At 40.6% G+C, this 19,533-nt stretch overlaps 1 protein-coding gene across 1 annotated transcript in view; it reads left to right on the top strand.

Annotated features, from left to right (window-relative positions):
* TRPM6 (transient receptor potential cation channel subfamily M member 6) overlaps window positions 1-19,533 on the top strand; it is an 86,975-nt gene that overhangs the window by 12,680 nt on the left and 54,762 nt on the right. Inside the window, exons 3-11 of the mRNA XM_065662398.1 lie at window positions 1,106-1,144; window positions 8,201-8,381; window positions 8,753-8,966; window positions 9,828-9,952; window positions 10,746-10,917; window positions 11,292-11,466; window positions 12,689-12,812; window positions 15,188-15,260; window positions 15,346-15,446. Coding sequence (XP_065518470.1) covers window positions 1,106-1,144; window positions 8,201-8,381; window positions 8,753-8,966; window positions 9,828-9,952; window positions 10,746-10,917; window positions 11,292-11,466; window positions 12,689-12,812; window positions 15,188-15,260; window positions 15,346-15,446 — 1,204 coding nt within the window. The remainder of the gene's footprint in view (window positions 1-1,105; window positions 1,145-8,200; window positions 8,382-8,752; window positions 8,967-9,827; window positions 9,953-10,745; window positions 10,918-11,291; window positions 11,467-12,688; window positions 12,813-15,187; window positions 15,261-15,345; window positions 15,447-19,533) is intronic.

The raw sequence follows: 19,533 nt of genomic DNA, 5'->3' as shown, positions 1-19,533 counted from the left end.
TTCTTCGCAGTTTTGCAGTGCCCTCATTGGTGATCGCTCGTGTGTGTGCTTTTTCATAGATACCGTCACCAGTACGTTTTAGGTGAGGCTGTTCTTTTGAAGTAGAAGTTGGCAACATTTGACCTTTCTAGGCTTCTTATATGTGATGCTCTCTGACTGATGACTAAAACTGTGGTATGGCATCCAATTGAGAGACTGAGTTACATGGAGTTACGGCTGCACAGGAATTCTTAATCCTGTACTAGCATCTTCCTTAGAGTAATGCCTACTGCTGCTCACAGGCTTCTGAGATAGAGGTTTCTGCCCAGGCTGGTGTAAAGTGTGAGAAGACTGAGGAAAGGATCAAATCCTCAATCTGTGTTGTAGAACCTGAGAAAGCAAACATAATTGGCGTTCCACATTGTGTATCCAGTGGATGGTGTTGGATAATTAAACTCAGTGATATCATATTCTGAGAATGTAAACTTGTGATAGTGATCATATTGGTTTGAACACATGGATAGTGTAGAGTAGCTAAGAGAGATAAGTCATCTGTGAAATGCAGATTTAACATACAGTCTGAGATGTACAATGCCAAACAAATCACCCAGTGTATCATCCATGAGTGATTCTGAGTGCAGAAGAGCACACAGCCTGTAATGCTGTTGATGAGAATATTTCACAGGTGAAAGAATCATAGAATCATAGAATGGTTAGGGTTGGAAAGGACCTCAAGATCATCTAGTTCCAACCCCCCTGCCATGGACAGGGACACCTCTCACTAAACCATCCAACACAAGGCTTCATCCAACCTGGCCTTGAACACTGCCAGGGATGGAGCACTCACAACCTCCCTGGGCAACCGATTCCAGTGTCTCACCACCCTAACAGGAAAGAATTTGCTCCTTATATCCAATCTAAACTTCCCCTGTTTTAAGTTTTAACCCATTACCCCTTGTCCTGTCACTACAGTCCCTGACAAAGAGTCCCTCCCCAGCATCCGTATAGGCCCCCTTCAGGTACTGGAAGGCTGCTATGAGGTCTCCACGCAGCCTTACTTTATGAATAACATTACAGATGTTTTCTTTTATACAAGCATGTATTAATTATGCATCTTTTATCACAGGTGTCCTGCAGGATGCCAGGTGTGTCAGAATTTAGTCAGGTAAGAGTACATAAATGTATATCTGTGACTTTTATAATGACTTGAAGTTAGTGATAGGCATTCTTAGTCAAGGAAGTAATTACAACAAAAATATCCTTCTTGTATTGTGAGAGCAGCATTTCTGGGAGTGTGCTGGAGAATATTTAGCATTGATCCAGGTGAAATAACTTGTATGATAACCTTTCATTTATTTGCAGTAGAAAATTTTATCCAAGTACTTTGTGTGTGTGTATGAATCTGTCTTAATCTTCTTCTGAGGAATAAAAAAAAGAAATGTGCCTTTAAGTGGGAGCCACTTCCAGCTATATCCTGGATGATATGAAGGAGAGTGAGGCAAAATAGACCTCATAGCAGCCTTCCAGTATCTGAAGAGGCCTGTAAGGATGCTGGGGAGGGACTCTTCATTAGGGACTGTAATGATAGGACAAGGGATAACGGGTTAAAACTTGAACAGGGGAGGTTTAGACTGGGTATAAGGAAGAAGTTCTTTGCTGTAAGGGTGGTGAGGCACTAAAATGGGTTGCCCAGGGAAGTTGTGAATGCTCTGTCCCTGGCGATGTTCAAGGCCAGGTTGGACAAAGCCTTGGGTGACATGGTTTAGTGCAAGGTGTTTCTGCCCATGGCGGCGGATTGATGATCTAGGTGATCTTAAGGTCCTTTCCAACCCTAACCATTCTATGATTTTATGATTCTATGAAAATAAACAGTAAGAATTATGGAAAAATGAAGAACAAAATGAAGAAGAAGGAGGGTATTAAAAACATCCCTGATGACAGGTTTTCTGCAGGCTTTTTCATCTTGGCAGAAGGTATCCTGAGTCCCTGCTTTTGGGAAGACAAGCAACAAAAGCTATATCACTTTGGCATTTTTAACTAATGCGTCGGGTTTTTTTCACATAGGTAATATTTTGTGGTTCATATTAATTAGTAGTTTTCAATCTAACTGTCATGGTTAAAGCCCAGCTAGTAACTCAGAACCATGCATCTACTCTTCCTCTTCTTCCCCTTCTTCCCCCCAGCTCTGGGTTGGATGGGGAGGGGAATTGAAAGAATGTAAATCCCACAAGTTGAGATAAGTGCAGTCTAGTAACTAAGGTATAATACAAAACTACTACTACAACTAATAATAATAATTATGATAGGGAAAATAACAAGGGGAAAGAATATAAGACTAAAAACGGAAAGAGAAGAAAATAAACACAAGTGATGCACCATACAATTGCTCACCACCCACTGACCTGAGAAGTGATCTGCCCTTCTGCATGACTTCCCCCAGTTTATACACTGGGCATGACGTGCTGTGGTATGGAATACCCCTTTGGCTAGTTTGGGTCAGGTGTCCTGTCTCTGCTCCCTCCTGGCTTTTTACACCCTTCCTCACTTGCAGAGCATGAGACTGAAAAGTCGTTGATCAGGATATGTGCTTCTTAGCAACAACTAAAACATCGGTGTGTTATCAGTGTTGTTCTCGGAATGGAGCCGAAACACAGCACTTCACCAGCTACTAGGAAAGATTAGCAGCTACGCCTTCAGCTGTTACAGCTGAACCCAGGGCACCAACATTTTGAGACTACAACAGTTCTGTAGTCAGCTGCCTTTCAGCAGTGACCATGCTGTTATTTGGTCTGGGAAGCTCTTTGGTATGAAAATTAACATGGGGGTGGATGGAAAACCAAAGCAAGATTAGCTTTCCACCAAATCACTGAAAATGGGAACCCCACAGGGTGGGTTTGCTTTTTTCTCTCAACTTTCTCAGTAAAGACATCCTGTACCTTTGTGGATTTTTTATCTTGTAGCTTTTTCTTTCACTTGTCATTTAGAATTTTCATGCTGCTTAAATTAATGTGAATCCTATTTGTTTGTCTGTCTGTATATGCAGAACATGTGTGTGGGTCTGATGTTGATTTTGGTCAGCCATTATCTATCTTGCAAGTATATTTTCCAGTATGTTAGCTGTTCTTGTTTTCTTGTGTATCTTAAGGTGTACACAGAACTTTGTTCTAGGGGAATTTTTCTATTCCTAACAAAGGGAGACAATTTTCACATAAGTGTTATAACTGGTTATATGGTATTTATTGGATCAGCAATGAAACAGGTTTTGGGCCTCCTGAGATCTGTAATTTTCCACAACAGTCCAAAAGTCATATGAATGTACTTGATGCCTACTGTAATTCGACCTAATATTGTAGGCAAATGAAATCTGTTAAAGTTTCCTTATGTGCAGAGAACTTCCAAGGTTTGCAAACAGTTTATGAGTAGGTTATGCAACCATTTGCTCATACTAAGTAGAATAACTCCCATTTAGTAGTTGCTAATCAAATTTGAATAAGTTACTGGCACCTTTGCTCACGCTTCTCAGTGTGTTGAAAGGCCTCTACCTACTCTTCAGTGAAGTGCTCATGAGCACATCAAAGGTGGCACACGCATTAATACGTAAGAATGTGATGGCAGTCTTCTGCATCCTTACACATCTGAGATGTTCTCACAAATTGTCTGATACGGATACAGTCTGTGAAGTACTGCCTGTTATGGCACTGGATTTTGCAGTCTTGGCTACTGTGGTTACTTTTACCTCAGTGTTGACCCTCCAGGATTCCCCATGTTGCTCAAGGCGTGACTTTTCCAGGAGTCTGTGTTACTAACGTTGCTCCCTCCCCTAGTAGCTTAGTAAGTCTTTGAGGCAAAGAAGGTAAAGCCATTGCAGACACTTTGAATCAATGCATATGATACATTCATAGAATCCTAGTGTAACTCTGGCTGGCTGGTACCTGAGGAGGTCTCGGTGGTCATGAGCCCATGCCCACAACAGGCTCAGCAGGGGAGTCAGACAGCCGTGCTCAGGACTTCACCAGTTGGGGTGTGGAACCCCCCAGGCTGGAATGAGACCACCCTCCCCAGGCCCCGGCTCCACTGCTGTCCTCCTGGGGGAAAGGCTTCTCCTTCCCTCCAGCCCCGGCCTTCTGTGTTTCACGTGTGCTGGTGCCTCTCTCCCTCCCACCACTCAGCACTGTGAAGAGCCTGGATGCATTTCCTGTGTCCCCTCCCATTCTGCCAGTGATGCTGATGGGTGCCTGCAAAGCCATTGCTCCTTCCAGATGAACCAGCCCTGGTCCTGCCACCTCTCCTCAAGAGTAAGGGGTCCAGGCTAACCCTCTCCATGACCTTCCCTCAGTTCCCATCAGTTTGACAGTGTTCCTGTGATGGGGATCCAAGATGGAGGTGGTACCCAGGCAGGGGCTGGCAAACACCAAGCAGAGGGGACGGTCCCTGCCCTCCCCTGGTTCTCGGGCCATGTCCTGCTCACACCATCCCAGGTACTGCTGGCCCTCATTGCTGCCTGAGGACACGGGTGGCCGTGGCTCCCCTCACTGCCCACCAGCACCCAGGGCCACCCCCAGAGCTGCCACCTCACAGGGCTGTACGCACACTCCATCCCCTCCTCGGGTCGCTGATGGAGGTCCTGAAGAGTGCAGGCCCTGCACAGACCCAGCTCAATACCGGCCTCCGGGCAATGTCCAACCCACAACCACCTCCCTGAGCCCACCACCCAGCCCGGTCCTCACCCACCACTGTGTCCTCCTTCCCAGATCATAACCTCACAGCTCAGGCAGGAGGATGCTGGTGGAGTGGTGGCTGAAAGCCTGGAGCAGAGGCAGGCGGCACCCACTGCTCTCCTCTTGTCCCCATGATCCTGTCGCAGCTGGCAGTCAGGTGGGTCAGGCATGGCTTACCTGTAGAAACTCACTGCCAGCTGCCCCCATTGCTGCCTGCTCCCTCATCTGCCCAGGCGTGGGCTCCAGGAGGACTCGCTCCTTGGTTTTATGGCGGGAGGCCGCCCAGCCCGCAGCTTCCCCAGGTGCTGCTGCCCTGTTCTGAAGTCAGGGGAGGCATTTGCCTTCCTCCACTCATTGAGACCTCTCTGATCTCCATGGCCTTTGAGAGCTGATGGAGAGCAGCTGCACAAGGACATCAGCCCCCTCCCTCAGCACCTCGGGATGCAGCCCGACAGGTCCCTGGGGTGTGTGTGGGTCAAGTGCTCCTGAGCAGTCCTTACTTAATCATCATCCCTGGCTGGTAGCTCCTCTCCTCCTTGAGCTTTTCAAGTACACATACAGCATGAAACTTTACAGAAAAAAGTCCCAACAGCTGTGTGTAATCTTCTGCTTTGGTTTTTTCAACTTTCCTGCGAGTCCCTTAGTCTTGGCTTTTGACCTCCCAGGTAGCTCAGGAGTCTTTAGCATCTTGTCTGCTCCTGCTAGACAGCAAGACAGAGAGAGCATGCCAGCTTGGAGCAGATCATAAACTATTTGGGAAATACCAATCCTTCTGAGTTGAGACCTCTTGCTATGATAATCTCTGAGGTAAACCCAGCTGTGCAGAGACCTTGCACACCTTTCGTATGCCTACATGCAGTTCTTCCACTGCCTGCTCAGCATAACTGAGCTGTTCTGAATGTCGCTCATGTCTGGTTGCATTTGTATGTAAACGTTAAATACGTAGTACAAATGATGTTAATTAGTAAACCAGTTTGATGTTCCTTAAGCTTCTCAGTTTCAAGGTTACTACACTGATTTGTCTTGTCACAGGATTAGTTCCTTTCCAGAGGATCTCTGCTTTGGCTCAGTGTAATGTGGTATGTGAGTAATGTAAGGTGATGTAGTATTTAGCTGTGACTGGTATTTGGTTCTCTTTCTTTTGGAATGACTCACGGTGAAAGGCCTTTATTGTGAGGCCACTCTAGGAGCAGTTCAGTGACCACAAGATGTTTCTAGGGTCAAAGGACAATAGGGTATCTTTGTTTTTTTCTAATGTTTCACCTAAATATATGTGGGGTTTTTTTCTGACATTTGCTGTCTTTTACCCTTTTTGGAGTCTCCCCAAAAAGCCAGCAGAAAAAAAAGTGGAGCAAGGAGGCTGTAGAGACATTTGTCCTCTGAAGACCAATCATAAAATCAAATCCATCTCTTTCTTCTGGTCTTTCTTTTGACATAAAGAGGGAGGGGAGTCATAAACAAGTATAGTCATTGGCCTTGTGCTCCCTGTGGGCAGATTTTACCTAAATCTGTACCCCTTGTGCTATCTGCTTTGCAGCTACATTGCTCTGAAACTCTTTTAATTTAGATGTATCTCAGTAGTAGTCTGAGTGTGGATTCTGAGTCCACATATTATGTGACAACACAGTGTCAGCAGTGATCTCCTATTTGTGTTGATCCCTCACTGTCTTCTGAAATAGTAATTTAATTGTACATCTGGAAGTGATATAATGTGGCTTGTTCCAGCTTGGATACTTTTTGTTTAGTAAATGAGCCTTGACCTGCTTGTCTTGGTTTGTCTATGAGGAGGCAAAATTACCATGGTTTTTGCTTTTGAGGTCATCAGAAGAGGTCCATAGATTAATAGTTTATTTCAGCAGTTACTATGCCCCCTCTCCTAATCTCTGTTGAGTTTGTTTTTTGTTTTGGTATTTTTTTCTGCTGCTATCACAGTGCAAATAGTTGTGGAGTCATGCAGTGAGCCTAACTGGGCAATATTTATGGTTAGAGTAGCTTGGCAATAAAACCCCTCTGTGATGCTACCCCCCACAACACGATCTAACTGCTGGGCTAGATAATTTCCTCTGTTTTTATAGGGCTCAGTTGTGAGCACATGCCTGACTTCTGGCAAATCGCTGGATTTCTGGGGTATCTTACTGTTTGTCTCAGCTAAGGAAAAGGCGCAAGTTAGCTTGACAAAATGTGGGCATTTTTGGTAGTACCTATTGCCTTCTGGCTTCTAGCTAACCATCATCATACATGTGACAGTAGGTCTCAACTCTTCTGTAGTGTGCAACTCTTTAATTCTCCACTGAGTAACTTTGAGTTGTTTTTCTCCAGTCGGCTTTTGCAGGGCATTGAATCGATCAATTGTAAATTGCTGTGTTAAAAAACTGGAGTGCAAACATAACTTCATGGATTCTGTGTGTCAAAAAGTACCTTTCTAAAGCAGGTTGCTTCCTTAAGTTACTTATGGTTGTTTAAGGGGTTGTTTTTTGTTTGCTTGTTATTTTAAATTTATTTCTCTTTCACCCTAGCTCTTACTCATCTCCACAGAAAACTCTTTCTTTCTGAATGTACCTCTTCACGATTTTGCAAATGTTTACATCTATCCTGCCTTTAGATCCATAAGTAATACATCTGAGTCTGAACACAGCCATTGAGTTTGAGTTGTTGGAGGCCATTTGATATCTTACAAGAGTTTAAGGGAATAATTTATCTTCGTTCCCAAGGGTATTTGGTCTTCTGAAATGTCTAAAGGAAAACTGGACTGTCAGATGCCACTATAAATTACACTGAAGTTAATTTTGTAGAAGAGATTGGAGCACGTCAGAGCCTGACAGTATACCAGTTGAATTTGGAATTTGGGTTATTTATTCAGTTGCAAACTTTCAATGCTAACCAAGCTTCTGCTAAATTTCCCTTAACATTGCACTTCAGGCCATTTATTTTGTATATTTACTCTGCTGGCATCTTAAGGGTTAGTATAAAGTTCACCTTGAAGTTTTCTCTAGACTGACGGTTGCTCCTCTCCTCCTGATTAATGATTTTTCTTCTGTACCTAGAATAACCTTTGGTAATAGCCATTGCAAGACTTGGTGTTCTGTGATACTCATCTGAAATGTTCTATATGAGACCAATAAATCTCAGCTGCATTGCTATAAATCTGAGCTGCAGGTCAGAATTGCTACATGGAACTCTCAAGCAGTTACAGAATCATTCAGAATCACAGCAAGGTTTGGGTGGAAAGGGACCTTTGAAAATTATCTAGTCCAAACTCCCAACTGTTATTAGTGTTCCTCAAGCAGAGAACAAATTCTGTATCCAATAAAACTTACTTACAATTTAATGCCACATCATTTTGCCATTGTTGAGATTTTTTCAGCTGATTTCATTTTTATTACATTCTGTGTCAGAAAGTTACAATATCCTTCTCTGCAGAAAGCTTTCTGGCTTATTCTGATCAAGATTCAAGAGTTACATGTGTGTTTGATGTAAAATAATTGGTTTATTTTTAATGTGAGATGTTGCTGTGGACGGCTGATTGGAGATCACCCGGGAGTGGACTGTAACTGGCCTGTTTATCAGGCTGCCCCACAGAGAGATGGTGAAGAATGGTCTGTGCAAAACCACACGAAGATGAGTCCAACAGATGCATTTGGTACAATCAATTTTCAAGATGGAGATCACACTTACCATGCTAAGGTAACAGATCCGGTTTATATGTTGGTTTTCTTTTTATCATTTCAGCACAGGAAAGGCAAAAAGTGGTTTTGGGTGAATATCAGATTTTTTCCCTTAAGAGAGCAGGGGGAATCTAAAAGTAAGTCAGGTTAGCGTGTGTGTATGATATTTTTGTATTGAACTTCACTGAAATTAAGCATACTCTGTCTTGCTGTCTGTATTTCTCACTGATGTATTTTTGTGCTGTCACATTAGTGGTATTGTGAAAGTGCTAATCCTGTACAAAATCTTTAATAAATTAATGCTGAGAACTTTGTAAGATGTAAGATATTGCAGTTTCTTCTTTTGGGGTATTTATAGGACGGTTATTTTACCCATTATTATTTCTTCAGTACATTAGGCTCTCTTATGACAGCAATTTGGAACAGCTGATGCACCTGATGGTTAAGGAATGGCAGATGGAGTTGCCAAAGCTAGTGATCTCTGTTCATGGAGGCATTCAAAATTTCAAGCTTCCCTCAAAGATCAAGCAGGTTTTTTGCAAAGGATTGGTGAAGGCTGCTGAGACTACAGGAGCTTGGATAATTACAGAAGGCATCAACAGCGGTAGTGCAATTACTTTTCTTTGTTTCTGTCTTTCTCTGGTGTTTTTTCTCTGCATATGAGCATATGAATTTAGAGTGAATGTAATTAAATTGTTTGATAATTTGTGATATTTTAGCACAAAATTTAGAGTTTAAGAGCAGTGTATAGTTCAAAGAGTGACAACATGTTCATCTGCTGTTGACAGGCACTCTATTTTAAATAGTTCATTGTTTTTATAGTTTTACTATTTTTATTTTCAGATTTTAAAATTTTTCATTATAGAGCACAGTATTGTGCATGTAACATGAAACACTGATCGTAGATAACCAGAACTTATTTGCAGTCAATTTAATCTGCTTCATTAAAATATTTAGGCTCTGAGAACTGTGATTGGTGTTTTTGAAACAGTTTTCAAATCTAAATTTAGCTGAAGTTTTATAATTAATAAAGTTTTGAATTAGGATAATTCATTAATTAGCTTATTCATCTGTGAAACTTGCTATAAGCTACTATCAAAATCTGTGGGGGTCTTTGAGTCATGGAAATGAAACACTTCCTTCTTTAGCAACCTGGTGACCTTACAGGAGAAACGCCCTGTGAATTTGTGTTGATAGTAAAGTTTTATGGAGGTATAAAGCACCATTAGCAACATATATGAGTATTATTAATTAGAAATATGTGTTGAGTTTGAAGCAGTGGTGCATTACATCTGAGCCTTACAATACTTGCAGTGCACGTCAAATATACAAGTTGGGTGAGATGGTTTGTTTCTGATTAAAGCGTAACTGTAGAATAAATTATATTATGGGAAACTCTTTAATTGGTGTCCTGTAGCAGGTGTCCAAATGTAGAAGAAAAATGATGATTTAATTATCTGTTTAGGAGTGTCGAAGCATGTGGGGGATGCGTTGAAAGGCCGTGCTTCACCCCACCTGAGAAAGATCTTTGCTGTTGGGATTCCTCCATGGGGTGTCATTGAGAACCAGAGTGATCTCATTGGAAAAGATGTGAGTTGGACACATTTCCTTAATAAAAGCCTTCATATTCAGAGGATGTTATAGCTTTTTTTGCATACTTTATTTTCTGCTGGCTTCATTTCACTAGTCTGATATTTTTCTTCTGTAACAGGTTTAAATTTTAGACTAGGTTTGCATTTTGCTCAGCAGTAAGTTCTGTGGCATATTGAAGCACTGTATTTTGCCATTTGTATGTAAATGAATAGTTTTAAAGTATTTCTGTTCTTAAAGGAAATTTTCATTCCTTTTTGAGATTTTGTAATTAATTAGGCAATTCTCTTGTGGTTGCAAATGATGTATTTTGTATATTCATGTAATTCAGGATGAGCAATCAGGTTAATGGTATACACAAATAGGCTATTAATATGCATGATTTTTATTCATAAACTAGAACTTTATGTGACTGCCAGTGTGAAGGCACAATCTACATAACTTTCTAAAAACACTTGACGAGTATGGTGAAAACATTTCAAATAAATGATAGCTTGAATGTTTGTAATGGGAATACATTCACCAAAAATACGCCACTGTATTTCAGCTGTTGCAAAGAAGGGCATGCAGTGACTAAATAGGCTTGCAAGGACTGCAAGCCTATTTAGAGATGCTTTTTTGTAGTACTAATTGTGGTTTTGTTGCTATTAATAATCAAATGAAAATCCATATTTGAGGAGATCTGCAAAAAATGTGGTAGAGGCTTTCAGAAGGTCACAGTATGAGGAAGAAATGTATAAAATGGTGATTTTTTTTGTTTTTTTTGAACATCCTTTTATTTTGGTTTTCTTAGGTAGTTTGCCTGTACCAGACACTTGGTAATCCACTCAGCAAGCTAAGTACCCTCAACAGCATGCACTCTCATTTTTTAATGGCAGATGATGGGACTGTAGGCAAGTATGGGAATGAAATGATGCTCAGGAGGAATTTGGAGAAGTACATATCACTTCAAAAAATACACACAAGTGAGTATGGCTGATTACTTTTCGTGTGTATAGGTAAATAAATGGACATTGACCACATTTCAAACACTGTCAATGTCCTTGCATGTGAAAGCTATTGGAAAGGACAGATTGATATTTTGAAGGATGTTTCTTCTTTCTAGTGCTAAAGATACTTACAATTTTATCAGGAGGTTTTAATGGTCTTTTTGATGTGGTTGCAGAAGTTCTGTGAAAATCTTAAAAAGTGTAAGTCAAATTAGAGATGGTGAAGGCATGATTTCCTCTCCATTGAACCATGTGTGAGACTCCTTCATAAGTATTTATTTACCAGATATTCTGATTTTTTTTGTGTGACTTAGACCTGTTTGTAACTGGTTAGGTGTGTTTTGAAACAGGAATGGGCCAAGGTGTACCCATAGTTGGGTTGGTGGTGGAAGGAGGCCCCAGTGTGATCCTAATGGTGTGGGAGTACGTGAGGGCCAGCCCAACTGTCCCTGTGGTGGTCTATGAGGGCACTGGCAGAGCTGCAGATATCCTGGCTTTTACCCACAAATACACGGGTGATACGGGGTGAGTAGTGGCATAATGCTCGTCCTCCTTGGACCTCTAAGATAATTTCTTATGTTTTTAGTAATGAGCCTGCCGTGGTCTTTTGCTGGCTTTTACTTCTGTGAAATGGGAGCAATTTCTTCCTTCCCTGTTTCAAACTCTCAAACTAGTGCTGAAAGAATTATTATGCCCAGCTTAAGATGGCCTTTTTTTTTTTTTTTTTTTTTTTTTAAGAGGAGAAAGAAACTGCATTTAGCCATTTTGAGTTGTTATGTTTTCACCTTCAGTAAGGGGTACTTTTGGGTTGTCCCAGAGGGTCTGCTTGGGTTTCGACTCAGTCCTTTCTCCTGCCATCAATGTTGTATAAGTAGGCTTGGATCTGGGTTGCACAAAACTTTTGGGACTAGGGCTGAGGTTAGTTGCTGTAGGACCCTCAGGCTGGGGAAGGAGAAGGAATAAGGTTCCTTGTCTTTGGCTATGGTTTGCTCAGTCAATGGTAACCCTGATTTGTCATACTCATCTAGCTGTAACGCTTTGTGCAGCCTCAGCTGCTCTCTGTTGAACCCACCTTGATGAAAATTTTACATCCAAACTGGAAACAAATACACATATGTTTGTATAGCAAATTCATATTTCGGCGAAAATTTTTCAAAGTCAAAGGGCTGTTAAAATAAAGAACCAAATTTTAAAAAGATGGTCTGGATTTGTTCAAATAAAAAAAAAAAAAAGAGAGAACAATTTAATAAACTTTATATCCTAATTATTTATTTATTATCTTTTCTAAACACTCTTTTGGGGGGTTTTACATTTCTCTAGTGTGTTCTTTTGAGAACCTTTTTCTTGTCTTGCTTTTTCTTTGACATTTTTGACCTTTAAAAAAATTCCTGCCATTTCAAAAAGAAATGTAAATATGTATGAAAAGGTTAACAGGAATATAAATGAAGGGAAAAAAGATGGGAGAAGTATGAAACCTAATGAACAATGAGGATTTTAATGTTATCCTTATATGTTTATTGAAAAAAACAAGAAGTTTGCTAAACTTCTGGTGGTTTTTAGCTCTATATTCACAGACAGTCCTGTGAAAATTGTTATCTTTTTAATTTGTTCTGTTTCCAATAGCTTATATATATAGTCAGAAGTAATGCCTGATTAACACAAGTTTCGTCTTTTGCTGAAGTGTCATTTGGGCTGATAAGAATTAGCCAGAAATACACTTTTTCTTGGTTGTATATCTGTTTTTCAGGGAATTGCGCCCTCAAGTGAAGGAGGAAGTCTTAGTGATGATCCAAAACACATTTAACTTGGGACAGAAACAATCCAGTCATCTATTTCACATTTTGATGGAATGCATGGAGCACAGAGACTCTGTGAGTGGGGTTCATGCTCTGAATTTAGGGTGTCTTCATTTGCAGTTACCCTTTTCCCTTTTTGCTCTTTCTGCAGTGGGTTGCCATGGGCAAAGCAGTTGTAATGATGTTATCTCTAAAATAAGGTTACACTAAGGTGTCTGGGCTTATTTATATATTGAGTAGCTCCACATAGCCTGTTTAGTTAACCTTTCAAATTGAGGTGCTTGCTTATGAAATGACAGCCTTTCTAACTTTACTAAAAAGTCAGACATCTTTGTATGCCCAGGAAAGATCAAGTAATTCCTACTTTTTCCCCTTCTTTACAAGTGTCTTATTTGTAAGTTAAAAATGTTTCTCTCTATTTTTCTACTTGCAACAAAATTGTACTAAAATTTGTCTCTGAGTATTAAGTGTACCTTTGAAATGTGCTGGCATGTATAGCAGCTCAGGTGCTTATTTGCAAGTAGAATCATACAATGGTTTGAATAGGAAGAGACCTTAAAGATCATCTAGTTCTAATCCCCCTGCCACAGACAGGGACAATTTCCACTAGACCAGGTGCTCAAAGCTCCCCCAACTTGGCCTTGAACAATGCCAAAGTTGAAGCATCCACAGCTTCTCTGGGCAACCTTTGCCAGTGCCTCACTACCTTCACAGCAAAAAATTTATTTTTAGTATCTGATCTAAATCTACACTCTTTCAGTTAAAACCGTTACCCTTCTGTGGTGGTTTAAACCCAGCTGGTAACTCGGAACCATGCAGCCGCTCATTCACTCTTTCCTTCTTCCTTCTCACCTCCATCCTATCACTACACTCTGTAATAAAGAGACCCTCCCAATCTTTGCTGTATCCCACTTTAAGTAATAAAAGGCTGCTAGAAGGCATCTCTGGAGTCTTCTCTTTTCCAGGCTGAACAAAAACCCAACTCTCTCAGCCTGTCCTTACAGGAGAGGTGCTCCAGCCTTCTGATCATCCTTGTGGCCCTCCTCTGGACTTGCTCAAAAAGGTCCATATCCTTCTGAGAGCCTGAGAACCAAACATACAGAGGTCTCACAAGAGTGGAGTAAAGGGGGAAAATCACCTCTGTCTACCTGCTGGCCATCCTTCTTTTGATGCAGTCCAGGATGTGACCAGGTTTCTGGGCTGCAAGCACATTTTGCTAGTCATGTCTAGTTTTAAATCCACCAGTAACCCCAAGTCCTTCTCCACAGGACTGTTCTCGTTCCACTCATCACCCAGTCTGTATCCCTGTTTGGATTGCCCCATGTGCAGGACCTTGCACCTGGGCTTGTTGAACTTCATGAGGTTCTCACAAGGCCACCTCTCGAGCATGTCAGCATCCCTCTGAATAGCATCCCTTCACTCCAGTGTATTGATTGCACCACACATCTTGGCGTCATGGGCAAACTTACTGAGGGCACACTCAATCCCACTGTCCATGTCACCAACAAAGATGTTAAATAATCTTGGCCCCAGTACCAGCCAATGAGGGCCACTTGTCGCTGGTCTTCACCCAGACATTGAGCCTGCATTGACTGCAACTGTTTGAGTGTGACCATCCAGCCAATTCCTTATCCACCTGCTAAATCCGTGTTTCTCCATTTAGAGACAAGGTGTTGTGTGGGACAGTATCAAATGCTTTGCATAAATCCAGGTAGATGATGTCAGTTGCTCTTCCTTTATCCACCAAAGCCATGGGACCGTCGTAGAAAACCACTGAATCTGTCAGGCAAAGTTTGCCCTTCATGATGCTATGTTGGCTGTCACCAATCACCTTCATATTGTCCATGTACCTTAGCACATTTTCCAGAAGGATCTGCTCCATGATCTTGCTGGACACAGAGATGAGACTGTCTAGCCTGTAGTTCCCTCGTCTTCCTTTTTAGCCTTTTTAGAACAGGGGATTATGTTTTCCCTTTTCCATTCACTGGGAATTTCACTAGTCCATTACGACTTTTCGAATATGATGGAGGACCAAATATTTGCTATGGGAGTAATGACGATTGTAACAGTAATCACTAAACTATGTATGTTTTATTTTTGTTTGTCTGATTGATTTTTTTGTTTCACTTTGAGCGGCTACTGTTGAGTTTAATACTGAGTAGATATCAGCCATACTGCATTTTTACATTGCTCAGATTTAAAGGCTAGTCAAAAGCAAGTAGACTCAATTTGTTATGGAGTAGGTTGATTCCAATTTCCCTGGGATGCCATTGCATTAAAAAGCAAAATGGTACATTTTCTGTCTGAAACAAAGGAAAATAATGTCTGGGCCTTTGCCGTTGTTTGTGTTGAAATGTGTATGATTTAATCTATCACAGCCCTTACAAAGAAGAAATAACTGCAGACTTCTCTGCCTCACCTCAAATAGTATACTTCTGCAATTCTAACAGATAACCATATTTGATGCGCTGTCAGAAGATCAGCAGGACATAGATCTGGCAATTTTGACTGCACTCTTGAAAGGTACCTATCTAAAAATACATGTTTTCTAAAGCAAAAGTGTAACACCAATGTGTGAAAACTTCTAGTTCCTTTACTTGTTTCTTAGGTACAAATATGTCTGCTTCGGATCAGCTAGATTTGGCATTGGCCTGGAACCAGGTAGATGTTGCCAAGAAACACATACTGGTTTATGGACAACACTGGAAGGTACTATTACCTTTTATTTTTAATAGCAGCTTTACACTTTATTATGATGACTGCTTTTCCATGATTTAATGCTTGGAGTCCGTCTTCCGGAATAATCATTTTTTATTTTGGAGAGGTGTTATTCTTAAAGTTGCTAAGTGTTCAACTGCGGATGAAAAATCAAACACATTTGTTTCCCCAGAGACAAGGTGATTCCTGTAGTTTCACTACTAGCTCTTCCAAATAGTTTCAGTGGTCCTCCTGGATATCTATGCATCAAGCCAGTGTTGACAGTCATTGGTGGTCAAGGATATTTCATTGTAGCCCAGAGTACTCCAAAGGAGTAAACTCCAAAGAAATGTTGCCTCTGTTTTCCTAGCCCTAGACAGAAATACAGAAATCACAGCCCTTTATGGTGTTACCAGGTAAAAAAAAAAAAAGGTAGAATTAATTGTGGTAACATGGCACCAAGACATTGTTTCACATATTGTTTCTTATGAATAGCTGAAATCAAGGCAAGCCATGATTTAGTCCTACTAAAAAAGTCCTACACTTTTATGCATGTGGAAGAACACGCAGACCTATAAAAAGTGCAGACCTATAAAAAGCACAGGCCTGTGCTTTTCAAGTTTTCAGATGAAATCCAGTATTCAAGTATAACCCTCCCTAAGTGAATTTTTATGTACATAACGTGCTTTTTATAGATGATAAATATAAAATGGTACGTACCTCAACACATACTATTCCCATTTGTTGTAAGAGTAAATGTTTTCTTCAAGAAATTATATCTGATGCTCCCAGAAGTACTTTAGAAGTTTTCCATTCCAAGAATTACAAGGTTGATTTTTCCGGTCCTGATTGCCTTTTCTTCTTTACAATGTAGATTTTAGAAAATGGGTAGTGGCTATAATTTTTCTTTCAGTGATCGTAGCTGATTGTTTGACACAACCAGAGAACTGAGTTTATTGATCATCAGTCCATGTTTTCCTGTGGTGTATAAGGCTGAATACATGGGGGACTGTGCCTGAGATGCCTACAGTTGGGCAACCATGAATTATAGGATTTTTTTGTTGCTGTTGTTGCCTTTCTAGGCTCAGTTCACTATCTGAAGTTGAGATGATCATGTCATGTTCTTGCACAAAACCTGGTAAAATGAATGGTTTCTGGTGGCCACTGAAAAGTAAGGAAATGTGCTGATTTCATTTTCAGGATTTAAAGAGTGTATGAATAATAAGGGATGTGCCAAACCTGGAACAATAAAGTTAGAACTAAATGTTGAATAGCTTCCTGCTAAGGGATTCTCATTCACTCTGTGAATTGAATAAAACTAAGCCCTTTGGGGAAAAATGCAACTGAGCAATGAATTCCATTATTCGTGGTGATGAATTATCTGATAACTTTTGAGTGTTCAACTGCATAACCTTAACAGTATTCCTGTCCAGCAGGATGTTTGTTGTTACGGAATGTGGAAAAGATTTGTCTATACACAATGTGTGCATATATTTACCTTTATGATTTTTTTTTTACAATACCCTGTTATGTTTTGATCCTTTGAAGAAAACTTATTTTTCACAATGTCTTCTTGCATTGTTTAATAGCATGTACATTTTTTTAAGTGATATACTAATAGAATCATAGAATCATTTAGGTTGGAAAATAACTTTAACCCTTTAAGATCATTGAGTCCAACTGTAAACTTAACACTGCCAAGTCCACCAGTAAACCATTTACTCATCTTTTAAATACATCCAGGAATGGTGATTCAAATAATTTCTTGGGCAGCCAGTTCCAATGCTTGACAAACTTTCTGGGGAAAAGAATTTTCCTAATATCCAATCTGAATGTCCCTTTGAACAACTTGAGGCCACTTCCTCGTGTCCTGTCACTTGTTGCTTGGGAGAAGAGACTGAAACCCACCTTGGTACAACCTCCTTTTGGGTGTTTTTTGTAGACTACTTTTCTTCAGTCTAAACAACCTTAATTCCCCTAGCCACTCTTCATTAAGACTTGTTCTCTAGACCCTTCACCAGCTTCACTGGTCTCCTTTGATTGAGCTACAGCACCTATATGTCTTCACTGTAGCACAGAGCCCAAAACTGACTGCAGTGTTGGAGGTGTGGTCTCACCAGTACATAGTACAAAGGGACAATAACTTCCCTGGCCCTGCTGGCCGTCCTATTTCAGATACAGGCCATGATACCATTGGCTTTCTTGACTGCCTGGGCACAAGCTGGCTCATGTTCAGCTCTGTCAATCAGCAGCTCCAGGTCCTTTTCCACCAAGCAGCTTTCCAGCCGCTCTTCCCCAGGCCTGTAGTATTACATGGGGTTGTGATCCAAGTACAGGACCCAGCACTTTGCCTTCTTGAACCTCATATGACTGGCCTTGGTCCACTGGTTCAGTCTTTCCAGATCCCTCTGCAGAGCCTGCCTTCCCTCAGGCAGGTCAAGGCAACCCAACATGGTGTCATCTGCAACCTTACTAGGGTGCATTTGATTGCTTTGTCCAGATCGTTGATAAAGATATTAAACAGAACCGGCCTCAATAGGGAACCCTGGGGAGCACCATTTTTGAGCATCTGCCAACTGGATTTAACTCCGCTCACCACAACTCTTTGAGCTGGACAACCCAGCCAGTTTTTTGCACAGTGAAGAGTATGCCTGTCCAAGCCATGAGCAGCCAGTTTCTCCAGGAGAATGCTGTGGGAAATAGTGTTAAAGACAGGTAAAGAGAGCTTAAACTGAGAGTGTTAAATTTGGGTGGCTGTATTTTAGTTTGATGCCTTCTGTTCCTTGGTGGAGGCTCAGGGGAAACTGTACCACTCTCTACAAATACCTGAAAGTAGTTTGTAGTGAGGTGGGTATCGGTCTCTTCTCCCAGATGATAGGACAAGAGGCAATGGCCTCAAGCTGCACCAGGAGAGATTCAGATTGGATATTAGGAAAAATTTCTTCACTGAAAGGGTGATCAAGCATTAGAACAGGCTTCCCTGGGAAGTGGTTGAGTTGCCGTTCCTGAAGGTATTTAGAAGATGTGTAGATGTGGCACTTGTTTATGGAAAATAATAGTTTCCTAGTCCCGGCATCTTTAACACAGTAGATTTTAGAGAACTACTGCATAGTTGTTGTCTTCCCACTTCTCCTGCCTTTTCCAAGGTGATTATCTGTTCAGCGTTCAGTTTTTCCATATTTCTGACAGCCTTTGTTCTTCTGTGTACTTTTTTTAAGGCCTTAAAAAAATATTTTGGGATAGGCAAACCAGCACTGTACTCAGTATTCAAGACAAAGGGTTATTCACAAAGATACTTAGTGAAATACTAATATTTTATAGATTATTCTGTATTCATCTAAGTATAGATCCTAATAGTCTATGTGACCTTTTCACTTGTTTCCAATGTACATTCAACTTGTATTTACGCTTTTGGAAGATACTGTCAATATACACTGCTTATTTGTACTATATACCATATATACTTATATATACTATATATACTACATATACAATAGTGTATATGTAATATATAGTATATATACTGTATACACTTATATATACCATATAGTATATATACTTATGCTTTTGGAAGATACTGTCGGATACACTGACATTTTTTCTGAGTTATTTCAAGACCGACATGCAGGTAGGGTTGTTTCCCAAATACATGTTATTTCACATTCACCAGTCTTGAATATCACCTGCTTTTTTGGCTGGTTAGCCCGTATTATGAGATTTTTCTGCACTTCAGAATCAGTTTTATTATGATGAGTATTTTTGTATCATCAGCAAATATTATTGAATCATTAGTCAATATGTGTAATCTTCCTGGTCTCTCACCACTATTAATATTGTCCTTCCCTATAATTTTATCCATTATTGAACAGTTGGGAGACCTTTGCCTTATGACAGCTTAATTTGCTTGGAAGTCTGTCAAGAAAACCATCATCGAAAGCTTTTGTGGGGATGCAAACTTACTGTATCAGTTGGACAGGCTTATCCTCATTGTCCCTGCCAAAATTTTGGTAGAGTTCTGATTTCATTCTACAAAGTAATAGCCTTGCTTCCTCTTACTCTACTGTATTTACCCATGTTGCTATTACTGCTGTTCTATATT

Source organism: Lathamus discolor, chromosome Z (genome assembly GCF_037157495.1).
Source record: "Lathamus discolor isolate bLatDis1 chromosome Z, bLatDis1.hap1, whole genome shotgun sequence".
Lineage (NCBI taxonomy): Eukaryota > Metazoa > Chordata > Aves > Psittaciformes > Psittacidae > Lathamus > Lathamus discolor.
Note: the sequence above shows the minus strand (reverse complement) of the source record. Positions and strands in the feature narration are given on the sequence as shown.